The sequence below is a fragment of the Podarcis gaigeae genome (genome assembly GCF_964106915.1).
Source record: "Podarcis gaigeae genome assembly, chromosome: 16".
Lineage (NCBI taxonomy): Eukaryota > Metazoa > Chordata > Lepidosauria > Squamata > Lacertidae > Podarcis > Podarcis gaigeae.
In genome coordinates, this window is record NC_139693.1 from 16,220,876 (window position 1) to 16,235,242 (window position 14,367).

The 14,367-nt window shown below is 46.4% G+C and overlaps 1 protein-coding gene across 1 annotated transcript in view; it reads left to right on the plus strand.

The window, feature by feature from the left end:
* The window catches only part of SMG5 (SMG5 nonsense mediated mRNA decay factor), a 32,296-nt gene continuing 17,929 nt past the window's right edge, over window positions 1-14,367 (plus strand). Inside the window, exons 1-7 of the mRNA XM_083716433.1 lie at window positions 1-348; window positions 4,848-4,946; window positions 5,848-5,971; window positions 7,647-7,803; window positions 10,105-10,194; window positions 11,295-11,384; window positions 12,595-12,673. Coding sequence (XP_083572559.1) covers window positions 263-348; window positions 4,848-4,946; window positions 5,848-5,971; window positions 7,647-7,803; window positions 10,105-10,194; window positions 11,295-11,384; window positions 12,595-12,673 — 725 coding nt within the window. The 5' untranslated portion in view covers window positions 1-262. The remainder of the gene's footprint in view (window positions 349-4,847; window positions 4,947-5,847; window positions 5,972-7,646; window positions 7,804-10,104; window positions 10,195-11,294; window positions 11,385-12,594; window positions 12,674-14,367) is intronic.

The following is a 14,367-nucleotide window of genomic DNA, read 5'->3' on the forward strand; positions in this document are numbered from 1 at the left end:
CGATGGCTGCCGGGCGAGGGGGCCGCCGGCGGCAGCAGCAGCAGCAGCAGGCTCGGCGGCAGCGGGGGAGTCTCGAGAGGCAGGCGGCGGAGGAGGAGCAGCAGCAGCGGCGGCGGCCCCTGAGGCAGGGGCGGCGGGACGAGCAGCAGCTGGAGCGGCGCCGCGGGGAAGGCTGGGCCTGGAGCAGCGGCGGCAGGTGGAGCTGCTGAGGGAGCCCTTCGGAAGCCGCCGGCCACACGCGGGGCAGGCCCGGCTGGGCGCCATGAGCCAAGGCAGCGGAAGCGGAGGAGGAGGCGGCGGCGGCGGGGAACCCGAGGCCAAAGCTCTCCACACCAAGAGGCTCTACCGGTGAGGGAGAAAGGCAGGGAGACCCCACCCCCATCCCCGGTTTATCCCCCTCGGAGGCCTCTTCCCCGCTCCCTCCCGCTAGGTGTAGATACCTGGTCAAATGTTAATGTATCTATCCAACTATATCTCTGTGTCTACCGAGGTCACGGTGGCGGGCATGGTCCCCCCCCCCCCCAGTCCGCTCATATTTCTAACTCGCCCCACAACCAGCCCCGGGGCGGGGGGGGGGGGTTAGGCGAGGGTGGTGGTGATTTGCCCGGTACCAGGGCGGGTTACAAGAATTAAAACGCAATACTGGGACCCAAGGCTCTTTCTCACACACACACCCCACGGTCGTCCCCCCCCCCACTTTATCCTCTCCTGAGGTTGAAAGGGCGCAACTGAGTGGCCTAAGGTGCCCCCTTTCCCTCCCCCGTTTTATGTTCTCACCGACCCTGAGGAGGAAGGATAGGATGATCACCATTATTTATTAGCCACCCACCCAATATTATGACCTGGGGATCTTTCTCACATCCATCTCTTCATCCTCTAGTCCCCCCTTTTGGGTTTCTGAGAGAATAAGGGGGGTTAGGACCAATTCCCCACCTAAGGGCCCAGAGCAGGTTACACCTGTTTAAACCCAAGGATCTTTCTCATCCACCCACCCCTTATCTTTTGTCTTCCTTTGCATTTCCCTTTGCAACCCTACAAAAGAGCACAATTGACTGCCTTAGGTGGCCACCCCATTTTGTATTTTTAGTGACCCTGAGAGGGATTGTAAAGGTGAGGGGAGCTGTAGAGGCCAAGGTGCCTTCTCACCCTTCTTATTACAGTACTAAAGTTATTGTGCCCTTTCACCAGGAGGTCCCGGGGCAGATTACAGCAATTTCAAATTCAGAAATTTAAAATAGTTAAAACTTATTTTGTATAGCTCAAGGTTCTTTCTAACCTCTCACACACCCTTTATTCTCTTTATTCCCCATGAGGTCAAAAGAGGACAACTGAATGATGTAATGTGCCCCCCCCCCCCAGTTTTTCTTCTCAACAATCCTTAAGTGAGGATGAAAGAGGGTGACTGAATGATACCGAGGTGGAACAATGTGACTGAATGACTCAAGGTCCCCTCCCCATCTTCTGAGCAAACCTGTGAGGAAGCCTGAGCTGAAAATGGGCCCAAATCCCTTCATCCCCATCTTATCCTCACTTGTGAAGGGGTATGCTGTGAGAGAGAGGCTGGACCAAGGTCACCCAATGGCAGCAGGGATTTGTACCTGGTTCTCTCCCAGCCACCCGTTTCTGCCTTGATCCCACAGATAGCTTTCTCTCTTAGATGGAGCTTGGCAAGGAGGAAGCTTTCCTTAAATTTGGCAAACTCCCGCAAGCGTATGGATCCGTTGTTCTTTTTTCTTCTCCACTGGGTGATAGGAGGCATTTGCAATTATTTTATTTCACCTTGCTCTGGTTTTTTAAAAGGTCCAGCCCTGCCCTTTTTTTTAATCCACCCTGACCGTATCAGCCAGTTTCTTCTTCTATTCCCACTTAAGCAGAGTACGATGGGGCAGGAAATCCAGAGTCAAGGGTGTAAAGAAGTTGACAGTTTCTCCATCCCAACCTTTTTTTGGCAGGGAGGTAAAGGCAGACATTCTTAAGTGATTCTCTTCTGTGGCACTTAACAAAGCCCTGTCCGCTGCATCTGCCTAGTTCCCTCCATCATAATTTTCAGAATGTTATATGGAGGCAGGTTACTTCACAGATGGATTATGGCAACTCTCAGTGGCTATTGCACTGCATGCAAGTTGAATGCTGGATGCACTTGGTTGCCCTGTCTCTCTGCTTCATAGCATATCACTAAAGAGTAAATAATTCTGTTCCTTTCTGTCCCCACCTCATCTGCTTTCCCTGTGGCTCCACATAGATTCTCCTGTCTCCTTCCTGACATTTTCTTAGACAGCAACCTGGATTTAGACCCTCCAGATGTCGCTGAACTACAACTTCCATCAGCCCTAGGCCAATGACTGGGAATGCTCAGAGTTTTGAGTTCAGCAATGTCTGGAGGGCCAAAGGTTTTCCACATCTGGTTTAAGACAGAGTGGCAAACCCATGAAGCAGATTAGGCCCACCAGTACTCATTTTCCTCCCCATAATGGTGCTGGATTGGGAGGAAATATTTAAAGCTCTTCGTGCAGCCATCATGGTGATGGGGTGATCTGAAGCTCCGTTGCAGTGCTGGGATGAAATTAGAGGTTTAAACCTTGTCACCAGGTACTATGACAAGGATATGTGTGCTGTGTGAATGGTTTGTGAAAATGCTCATGAGAGAGTGGCACATGACCCTTGGAGGGTAAGCCAGCCTTTTTCAAGGTTAGCTTTCTATGGTTTAGGCATTTCCCTGCCACATCGTAGGTCACATAGCTGTATTTTTGTGAAGGGCAGTGTGGAGTGAAGGAAGAAAATTGATGATGTAAGTGGTTTTTCTAAGGTCACTTGGTGAGCCTTTGGTTGAGTTTGAATCCTTGGCCAAGTACAGCTGAGGCTTGAGATGCAAACAGCTTTCCCTGCCTTCTTCCCTACAGTCAGAATGCTTGTCATTGGCTTGTGTTCATGGAGCATGGTATGCATTGCCATTTTCGGGTCTTTTAATAGACTGAGGCATTAGACTTGCTTTCTGCCAATGAGCAAACCCAGCAGTAGGTATCGAAATGCGTCAGCCAGGTCCAGTGCCAACCTCTTAATACCCCAAAGTGGCACTGCTTTCAGTTATATTGAAAATATCAAGTAGTTGGAAGGTCAGTACTTCTTAACTGTGAAGCCTTTAGGTTTGCTTAGAGAGTAAGGGGAAAGGGTGTGTTTGAAGCCTGGTGCTGAGCACCAGATGGCTAACTACTGCCCCAAATAGTCTTCACGTATTCCTTGCAGGTTTCTCCAGCTAACTTTCCTGCTTCAAGTTACCCTGCACAAAGTTGTGCTGTACAGTACGTGTCTTTCTCACTGTCAAGTGAGCCCAAGTCACACCCGGCTTCCCCCTAGCCAACCTTGCCTGTGTTTTGCTTCTATTGTGCAGTCCCCAAGCTCAAAATTTCCCTGTGCAGAATCTTGCTTGCAGAATGTCCTTCATTTTTTAAGGATGTGTACTGTGGGTCTATTAATGTGGACATGTTACCTGTGTCCATGCCCATTTTTGGCCCTGGCTGCACCACCCAGTACTGGCATGTGGCCCCTGGAAGGCTTCTCACCAGAGAATAGAGCCTACCCTTACATTACAACCTTAGAACCACATGGTATTTGGCACCTGTGCAAGCTTTTAAATCTTGGAGTGGGACTTTCCTTCAAGTTCAGAACTTGAGGGTAGTATCTGCTTGCGAGTTGCTGCTTTATGGGAATAGGTTGTGTATAGGCTACTCTTTGCACACACAAACATACCCAGAGTGTGTGTGTGTGTGTGTGTGTGTGTGTGTGTTTATTGCCTGCCCTTCAACCTAAGGGTGGGTTTTAACATTAAAGCCCAACAACCTGCAACTATAAAAATTGGACCTAAAAACATACACCTCAAGAGGTTTGCTTCCAATATCTTCATCTGGAAGTATGGAGAGGTAGCTAACATTCTGTGGGAGCAAAGGAGAGAAAAACATGAGTGTACTCTCTAGTCAGGATTCAGCCACCGGCGGAGCTATGGACTTTCTCCATGAGTGGAGACTAGCCTGTCAAATGCGCCTATTCTTTCTTCCTAACAGGTATAGACTCTGAAAGGGTGGCTCTGTTAGATTCTTGTCTGAAAACAGTCTGGTTACACCGTGACAGACTTATTATGCTACAAGCATTTGTGGACTAGAGCCCCCTGTCAGATACATTTTCAGCTGCTGATGATGTGGATTGACGGCCAGGGAGTAGCAAGTGACGTGCTAGGTCAGGCCTGACTTCCTCCATGCAGCTGAATTCTGAGGGATGCTTGGAGAAAGGAACAAGCACCTGAACTGGCTGTGCATTGCTTAAAACTGGAGGCTTGCCTCTTGCAGTAAGGGTAAACACAGTGACCAAAGGTAACTAGCCGGGTGGTGTGGCTATTGCACCCCAGAATTTTATCTGCAGAACTTGCACTTTTGCAAGTGCCACATGCTGTTCATTCTGCATTTGCGAGGAGTCGTTCCTTTTGTGTGGCTGCACTGGTGCTCTGGAACTCCCTGCCAATTGACATTAAGCCTCACAATACTATTTTAGACACCTATTGAAAATGTTTCTGTTTCAGCAGGCTTGTCCAGACACATGATTTGGTTACATCTGTTTTTAAACTTGTTTTAGTGTGTTTAAATGTTTTCAGAAGCTTTAAAATGTTTTAAATACAGTATGCTTTTATTTTATCACAGTACAGTATTATTTTGTCACCCATGTATCTTGATTGGGTGAACAAGCTTTAAGAAACCAAGGAAAGGAGGAAGATCATGGCAATACAGAATTCCCATGCAGCTCTCAAAAGTTGTGTCTTCCTTATGTTAATACTTTCTGTCCTTTTGTGTCACTTGTAGAGCTGTGGTAGAAGCCGTGCATAGACTGGATCTCATTCTTGGAAACAAGGCAGCTTATCAAGAAGTTTTTAAACCAGAGAACATCAGCCTGAGAAACAAGTAAGCAAGCTGAGTCTCTCTTTATTTTTTTTAAAGTTTTGTGATATGATATATACGCCCGCCTTTTATCAAGCCAGTGGATTATTCAGTGCAGGATATTGCTTTGTTCTGCAGCAGATTTCAAACCTGTGGTCAGAGCTGTTGCTTTACACATAATGTTGTTTGGGAACACCCTTGCAGAAAATTTCCCCCATAATAAAGTTTACCTAGCCTATTCACCCGCACATACCTTTGTTAATTATGTGACACAGAAGAAGCTTCCAAGCAGACTGTGCTCCAGCTCTCCCAGTTTTAAAAAGCTATCTTGCCTGGAGACAGTGACCAGGCAGTCTGGAAGCTAGACTGACTGCCACCTTGTCCTGCTTTTTCCTTGGCTATTTAGTTGCCTCGACTATGTGGGGCTTCTTTTTTTAGTATAAAAAGTATTTTATTGCTTTTTCACTTATACATTTTTTAAAAAAATAGAATAAACTACAGCAATACTAGTTAGTTTGTCATTTCTCAGGGGAAATGCCATAAGAGCAGCTTAAAGTTGGAACTGCTACTTAAAACAGGTTTATACTGCATATTAAAGTTTCAGTAAGTCCCTCCAGATGTTTCTATGGGTTGAGGAGGTTGTCTTGAATGATTGCCATGTCTCATATGGGATGCCAGGTGTTGTAAAAAGTAAAGGGTTCATCTGGCCTCTGGCTGCCCTGCCCTGACATTTTGTGTTAAGTTGTATTTTGTTAAGCTGTATTGTGCCTTTGACCAAGATTGCAGGATGCAGTGGAAGATGGCTGGCTTCAGACTGTACATCTTTTGGGTCTGCTGGGAAGGGATCATAGCTTAAGTGGCTGTTTTTGCTAAGTTGAAGGCTAACCCCCCTCTCTTTTGCCCACTCTCCAACTTCCTGCTCTAGGTTACGTGAACTATGTGTGAAGCTGATGTTCTTGCACCCAGTGGATTATGGGAGGAAAGCAGAAGAGCTGCTGTGGAGGAAAGTTTACTATGAAGTCATTCAGCTCATTAAAACAAACAAAAAGGCAAGCTGTCTCTGAACCTTTTTGGAAAAAGCATTTTAAAATTGAAAATAAAAAATAATAATGTACCCCTGCTTTCCCTAGCCTGGAAGCATAGTGCAGATGTAAACAGTAATAGCAAAGTTCCTACAAGACCTGAAGTGGAGAGAGACTGAAAGTTGCTAATATCAGTATGAAGGAAAATGTTAACACAACCGTATACTGCGTAATATGGCAGGTGCAGCTTGTCCTGTTGTCTTTCTTTGTGTACTGGATGAATGGCCACCAGTCCATCATAAAAGTTGGTGGGATTTTGTTTGCTTTCTGGCCACATGATGTTTTTGCGTCAGTTTTTCAGAAAGTGTTATGTCCCAAATTTCGTTTCCCCCTTGATTTTTGCATTTAAACCACTGGTTCTGAAACTTTTGGCCCCCCTCCCTCTTGATTCCATAAATTCACCCCCAGTGTCCCGTATCACATAAAAAACATTCAAAGTAGCAGTTTACACAACCCATTCAGGAAGATAGTAACACAATCATATTCAAAACTGCAACGATTAAATGCACATTTATTCAAAATCCAATTAAAACTATGTAGCTTAATTCACCAAAATGGATGAACTTCATTCAGTGATACCAGCTTTTCAAAGACTGATAGTCATTTACACTTCCAGTACCCCCATGCTGCCCCCTTGCATCTTAGTTCTCCCCCTAGGTAATCCGCCCTGGGGGCAGTGTCACCCTTTTTGGCAACCACGGATTTGAACCCTTTGCTTCTTTCCAGTTTCTAGCTACCAATATTCCTGCTGCCATTAATAAGTAAACAATTAAATGTTTGTACTCAACCCTTGGTCGCCTCCACTGAATATGCTCAACATTGCTATTTCAATGGGTTTCTTTTAAAAAGGTTTCCCCAGTATTCTATTTTTACAAATACCTCATCCCATGACTCAGATCTCATCCTTGATCTTGTTGTTCTAACATGTAAAGGCAGCAACATAAAGTGGATGAGCTACTTCTCTTGTGGGGTCACAGTGGTGGTTCTTAAGCTGCCTGCAGCCTTGGCTGCAGATTACACAGAGCAGCACCCCACATGACCCCTGGTTCTCCTGACTTTTTCCTTCCTTGCTTCAGGTTTGTGGAGTGAATAGTGCAGAGAAATGGCTACGACCATGGAAGCCTAATTAAGGAGGCAACGGACGGTGTACTTGCATGCAAAACTCCTTTTGTATGCAGCATGCAGAGGAAGGCTAACTTTTGAGTTGGTGATTGCTCCTTATTATCAGCTGAGGGGAGAGAACAGCAGCAACGACTGCCCCAAATCCCCTTCTGTTGACTTAAGGGAGGGTGCAGCTGTTCACAAGCCCACCATTGGAGAATAGCGGAGTTATACTTGCTTTCCAAAGCGTAAAAGCCGTAAACTGACTTTTCACCAGCAAAGTGGCCCTCAGGCTGGCACATCTCATCCGTGGTAGGGAGACGACAAGTAGCAAAATGCCAGTGTCAGCCTACACATTGCAAGTTCTACAGAAGAGGGGTGGCATAGAGTGGCCAGAAAAAAGAGTTTTCCGCCGAATTTAGCTATGGCTTTGTCTACCTTTTGAGAACAGGGAGGGGGATGAAGGTGATGATGAAGCAACTGGGGATATGTTCTAACTTTATTTTCCCCTCCCCTCTTCTTTTTGCTCCCCACCCCACAGCACATTCACAGTCGCAGCACCCTAGAGTGTGCCTACCGGACCCACCTTATTGCTGGCATCGGCTTTTACCAACACCTTCTTCTCTATATCCAGTCTCATTATCAGTTAGAGCTGCAGGGCTGTATTGACTGGACACATGTTACGGATCCTCTGATAGGTCAGTATCCAGATGCTGACATACGTTTTATTTACCATTCATTTATTGCATTTGTACCCCTACCTTTCACCCCAAGGTAACATCCGTGATTTTCTTCCATCTCATTGAATACCCACAACAACCCTGTGAGGTGGGGTAGGCCAAGAGGCAGTGAGTGGCCCAAGGTCACCCAGTGAGCATCATGGCCTAGTGGGGAATTGAACCCTGGTAATGGAGGCAAATTTAAAAGCCAAAGCTATAATTTCAATGGGCATACACTACATTTCGCCAGAGTGGGGATGGTTGCAACCACTTGAGCCGTATGGCTCCTAGGATGGCCAAGTGTCCTACTTTACAGGGGGGCAGTTCTCTGTTTGAAGGAGCATGCAGTCCAAGTCCAGTTTGAAAATAAAGAGCTCTGAGAAGAGCAAGTGGGGGTGGTTGTGGGAAACGTTGAAATACCTCGGCTGCAGTTTGAGCAGGCACACATTATGTTTAAATGATGGCAATAAGCTTGATGGCCGACTAGGGATTCAAGCCCTGTTCTTCCAGGTCTTAGTCCAGCACTCTAACCACTACCCCACACAGGCTCTCTGTTTTAAGAACATTTTATTCAATGCAATGGTTACTCAAATCATCTGCACTTAACCATTTACTTATGTAATGGAAAAGCTTAGTATTTGAGATGTCCCTCCCACTGCAAACTTTGCACAAACCTTATGAAAACGATGAGAGCACCCAGCTTTTAAGAACAAGGGCGTAGTCCTTGTCTACTGTCTACCTCTTAGTGTGGCAGGAACCACCTCTGGGATGCCCTCCACTCTGTAACATACACATACGTCATAGTCATATGGAAGCTGGGAGCCATTGAACCTAGAACCTTCTGCATGCCAAGCATGTGTTCTGCTGCTAATCTTTGCTCCTCCCCATATCCAAGGTGGTTTGATTATCCTGGCCATGTTTGTATTTCTCAGGAGCACTTACGATGGTCTTTCTTGACTGGGCTGTTGCAGCATTTTAACACACATTTGGGCAAGACAATCAGAATTCAGAAATTTGTACATGATTGGCAGTCGGATGACTGACTCCTTGAAAAAAAGGGAGTCCATACTGAAAAGTGTCTAGATACAGATATTTTATTTTAAGATGTTATCAGTGTTATGCTTAAATCTAGGAATGTGAAAAATATGAGGTAAGGTGTTGTTTTGTATAGAATTTTGTTGTGAGTTTTGCATTTCTAATAGGGCTTACATAATTCACTTCTTTCGTTTAAACACGTATGGGTCTTATCCATCTGTTAAATGGGGCTTTACAAAATGGCATCTGGGTTGGTTTTTACAGCTTTGCTCTTGGTGTAATTAATCTTGATTGCATTATAAGCTGCTGAGTTCTCAGTAAATGACATAACATGGAATTTTCCAGACAGTTTGTGAAGGATCTGGTTTTGCAGAGGCGTTTGAGGGAGGATCTGATGTCCAGATGAGTCCTTTGACCCCTGTGAGATGGCTAGAAACGGCTTTTTTGTTCACTTGGACATGCTCAGTTCTTGACTGGTGGGAGTCCATCGCTTTCTTGATGGCTGCCTTCCAGAATGATGCACTGAGAGACTCGTGTCCTTGGCAACCATCGCTGTGAGAATCCCATTAATACTGCTGCAGAACTTAAGCCCTCAGAATGCCTTCTAATCCACATTTAAGATTGTGTAGCTTTTGACACATTAATTGCACTTTGAAATCTTACCTGGGTTGCTATTGTGGTGGGGGCAGAACTAAAACCCATAGCTGTGGGGCTTAATGTATGTCCAGAGTATGTATGGATGTCGTTTTTGTTCCAAACATTTCTTACAGTACTCTAGTACAGAAATTAAGGGGACCTTTTTGTATTGCATGTTGTTCTCCAGCCTTTGCCAACCTGGTGTCGCCCACATGTTCTGGATTACAAACTCAGCTGGCTCCAGCCAGTGGAACTAAAACATCTGGTGCACAGCAGGTTGCTGAAGGCTGTTTTGCTGTCATGAATATTGGAGACGGGTGGTGGACAGCATAGGACTGAAACCCCACCCCCTTGGCCACATGAGGTCATCTCTGCCCCCCTGAGGCTGTTCAAGCTTTTTACTTTTCCAAAAATAAAAGCAGAGGCTTTCAGGAGATCACAATCTGCAGTTTGTGTGGTCTATTTGTGGAACATGCCGAGCCATATGAGCAAAGGCAAACATGGTGGTTCTGGTGCGGGCAGACTCTCCACCATCGGTTTAGAGCCCCAGCTGCCTTGTTCTTGAGCAGTGCTCATCCCAGGTTACTCTATTCCTTGTGTCTTCCATAGGCTGCAAGAAGCCTGTATCTGCATCGGAGAAGGAGATGGAATGGGCGCAGATGGCCTGCCACCGGTGTCTGGTTTACCTGGGGGATTTAGGTGAGTGCTAACAGTGAAAATTGGGCTGCTGCTCTGGCCCAGTGAATCCACAGTTTTCTTGCATTGCAAAGGGAAAGCAGACTCCATTCATTAAAGGTAAAGGTACCCCTGCCCGTACGGGCCAGTCGTGTCCAACTCTAGGGTTGTGCGCCCATCTCACTTAAGAGGCCGGGGGCCAGCGCTGTCCAGAGACACTTCCGGGTCACGTGGCCAGTGTGACAAGCTGCATCTGGCAAGCCAGCGCAGCGCACGGAAACGCCGTTTACCTTCCTGCCAGTAAGCGGTCCCTATTTATCTACTTGCACCCGGGGGTGCTTTCAAACTGCTAGGTTGGCAGGCGCTGGGACCAAGCAACGGGAGCGCACTCCGCCGCAGGGATTCGAACCGCCGACCTTTCGATCGATCGGCAAGTCCTAGGCACTGAGGCTTTTACCCACAGCGCCACCCGCGTCCCGACTCCATTCATTACCGACTACCAAATGGCTTCGGACTGCCTCATCAAAAGCCCCTTTAATAATTCCCTATTTGAACTCTGTGTAGATGACAAGGATGTGTTAATGATATTCCGTGCTTGTTGGGCTTCCTCCTTTTGGCATTTTTCCTTAACCTGAGCTTAAGACTCTTCCAGGATTCCGCCCTCCAAGTTCTGGGGTTTGGGAACTAGAGTTATCCTAGTACAGTAGTACCTCGGGTTAAGAACTTTGCTTCAGGATGAGAAAAGAAATTGTGCTCTGGCGGCGTGGCAGCAGCAGGAGGCCCCTTAGCTAAAGTGGTGCTTCAGGTTAAGAACAGTTTCAGGTTAAGAACAGACCTCCGGAAGGAATTAAGTACTTAACCCGAGGTACCACTGTAGAGTTGGAGGCATTTATGTTGTGTTTTTAGATATTGCATTGGACTTCGGTAACTTCAAGAGGATTGTGAAAAGTTATTTAAACTTTCCAACTGCCCAGAGATGTGAATTTGTTTCATTTATTGAATAAAGCCTCACTATTTCACTTGCCCGTAAGGCCTCCCAGATGGTTTTGTCACATTGTGCTGCAATTCTACACCTTTTCTTACTGCAATCCATAAGTCTCTTGTGTGTGCTTCTTCCTCATCAGCTCGGTATCAGAACGAATTAGCAGGTGTGGACACAGAATTGCTGGCCGAGAGATTTTACTATCAAGCCCTTTCTGTTGCACCACAAATTGGTAAGTGTTTAGTCCATGTCATGATCCTTCCACCAGATTTGTCTACCAGGCAATTTTGTCTTCAAGTTACTAGCCCATTGGAATGTTTGCCAGCCTGCTCACAATGTATTTGTATTTGTAAATTACTGCCCTGCCTCGGGCTGCTCTTGGCTCTTGTTGGAGGCAATGGAGCAAGGGAGTCTTTGACAGATCTGAGCTAAATCAGGCCTGTGATGGTAATCTCCCAAGCTGAAAGCAATGTGGGTGTATAATGTACATGCACACTGTCCTTCCTGTGTGTTGTCCGCTGAGAGAAATCCCCAGTGCTCAACAGCTTCAGGACTTTCCCCACATGGTTTGTGGAAGCATCTCAGGCCCACCCAGCCCGTCAACCATGGATGTGGGAGAACAACAGCATCGCTGTGTGCCTCCATGACTTCTCTCCCTGGATTCAGGGGGCCGTGGTGGAGTTGGCAGTAACCTTTCCCACTGTTGCAGCTATTTTCTCTTTCTGGTTACTCTGGACAGGAAGGTGGTGGAGAACCCCTTGCCTCTGTCTCTCAGCCAGCACAACAAGAAGTCACTTAATTGGCAGAGCCAACATTGCCAGTCCATCAGCCAATTTTTATGTATTTAAAAATGTGTTCCTCGCTTTTTGAAGAACTGTTTCCACAAAGCAACTTCCTGTGTCCAATAAAAAACAGTTCCACAGTTCAAACGATGTTCTTGGGTCTGTGGAAGCTCAGCCTGTGTGGATCTGGCCTGTAAAATCTTGATGACAGCTGTAAGACCAGGCTGCACAGATGTTTTGAAAGCTGTTTTGGCTGCTTCCAGGGCTTTAGACACAGCCTGGCCATAAAGGGAAGGGGGTTGAGGGATTCAGGCTTTGCAGGATGAACGATCAAGCTCCCACTCCCTGTCACTTTTGGGTTCCTCTTAAGTTCTGCCTTCCAGCTGCTCAAATGGTGGAAATGACTGGATATGCCTTTCTGGAAGGAGCCTATCTCTGGTCCTTTATGGGCTCTAACACAATTCCTTCTGCAGTCTTCCTGCAAAGTAAGGAAGAGCAGCCCTTGTGCCCTCTGATTTCACTGGGACTGTTCTGAATATGACTTGGTCAGGTACAGCCGCAGATCCTCGGTGGGATTTTAGACTCCAGGGTTTTTTGTTGTTGTTGGGAGATTTGGACAGGCACACGTGGAGCTGACTCACGTCTGCCTTTTTGGGACAGGTATGCCTTTTAACCAGCTGGGGACATTGGCGGGGAGCAACTACTACAACGTGGAAGCCACCTACTGCTACCTGCGCTGGTGAGTGTGCCTCCCAAGGAGAGTGAGTCCACCTGTTGCTTTGGGGCAGAGAGGACTTTTCACTGTGCAGTGCATATCGCCTGTTGACTTTCTTGCTCCGTGCATAGTTGGAATGTGGTTCCCATAGCTGCCTAACCTGACTGCCTGGATGCTGGTTGCTCTGTTACAAGTGCGCATGCAGCCTGTGCCCTTGGGCTGTCAGTCCTTGAAAAGCAGCTAAAAATAAATCAATCCCAGGAACTTGTGAGCGGGGTTCTGTGTAGTTTGCAAGTCGGTTTTAGGCACCAGATTCCACAGAATTTCTGCTTTAATTATTTTTAAAATACATTGTAAACTTCAAGTGAGAGATGAGTAAGTCTCCCCAAAGAGGCCTGCCAACTCAGAAGATTCCATCGTTGCTAGTATGTCTAATGCTGTCACCTCTCCAGATCTAAGTTGGTTCCAATATTGTACAAATGGGGTTCATTTTTTTGTTTGTTTTGGAAATGTGCTTGTTGATCGAGTCTTTCCACACCACAAATGTTGGAGCTTGTAGGCCTGCTCAGAAGCATAATGTCCCTTCCCTCCTAGACCTTTTAAAAGCAAAATTATAGCCGTTTCTGGTGGCTTTTCCTCTTCCCCTCTCAAGCTGTTTCTTACCACCTTCCTGAAAAGGTGGGAAGACCTCATTCATACTCTGAACCCTGTGGCATGCATAGGAGCTTCAGAGGAGAGGCAAGGCATTCTGTCGTTTGTTTATTTATTTATTACATTTGTAGCCCACATTTTGTTCAGTCAGCTCAAGGTGGCGTACATAGTTCTCCTCCCACCCACCCCCAATCTATCCTCACAACGCTATGAGGTAGGTTAGGCTGAGAGTGAGTGACTGGCCTGAGGTCACCCAGTGAGCTTCATGGCTGAGTGGTGATTTGAACCCTCGTCTCTCCAGTCCTAGTCTTACACTCTAACCTCTATATCACACTTGCTCTCTTAATTTGTGTAGTCGGAGAGAGTCCTGTTTCTGACTGTTTCTCTACAAAGAAGAGAGAATCCCACACTTTTCTTTCAGAACTCTGTGGAAGAGGGTGACTATGCTAGACAGGGTGGGAAAATTATCCTAGTTGATGGGTATGTGGAGCTCTGTGACTTAAAAACATGAGCGACTCTGCCTCTCTCATATTACATTTTAGATACGTACCCAAAAGCTGTGTGTGAGAAAGAGGTGTTGGTAATTTTGTCAAATGAACAGGCACATTAATGAGAGAGGATTAGCTGAGTTTGCTCAGTGGTAAACATGGGGTCTTGCTCTGGAATGGTGTGAATCAGCCTGCATGCTTGGGTGTGTGAGTGATGCTTGACGAAGTGACTGAAACCAGAGGGGACACTGAATGAGATTTCTAGTGGTTGACAGGGGAGTGCTGTACCTTGGGTTTATTGTGAAGGGAAGGAGTCTGACCTCACAGGGCTTGCACCTTCTCCTATTTCCAGCACAGCCACAAATAGAAATTTTGAAGCTTCTGTTTTCAATTCAGTGCAGCCAGTCATGTTGCCTGAACTTGGCAAACTATTATTAATTATGGTTTGTTTGAAACAAACCAGCTTAAAACTCTGGTTTGTGCCAGCAAGCCATGGTTATGATTAGCCACAGTTTAGGCCTCGAATACAATGGTAAGCTGTTTAACTGAAACCAGAAGTGAAAGTTTCTGAACTTCTGC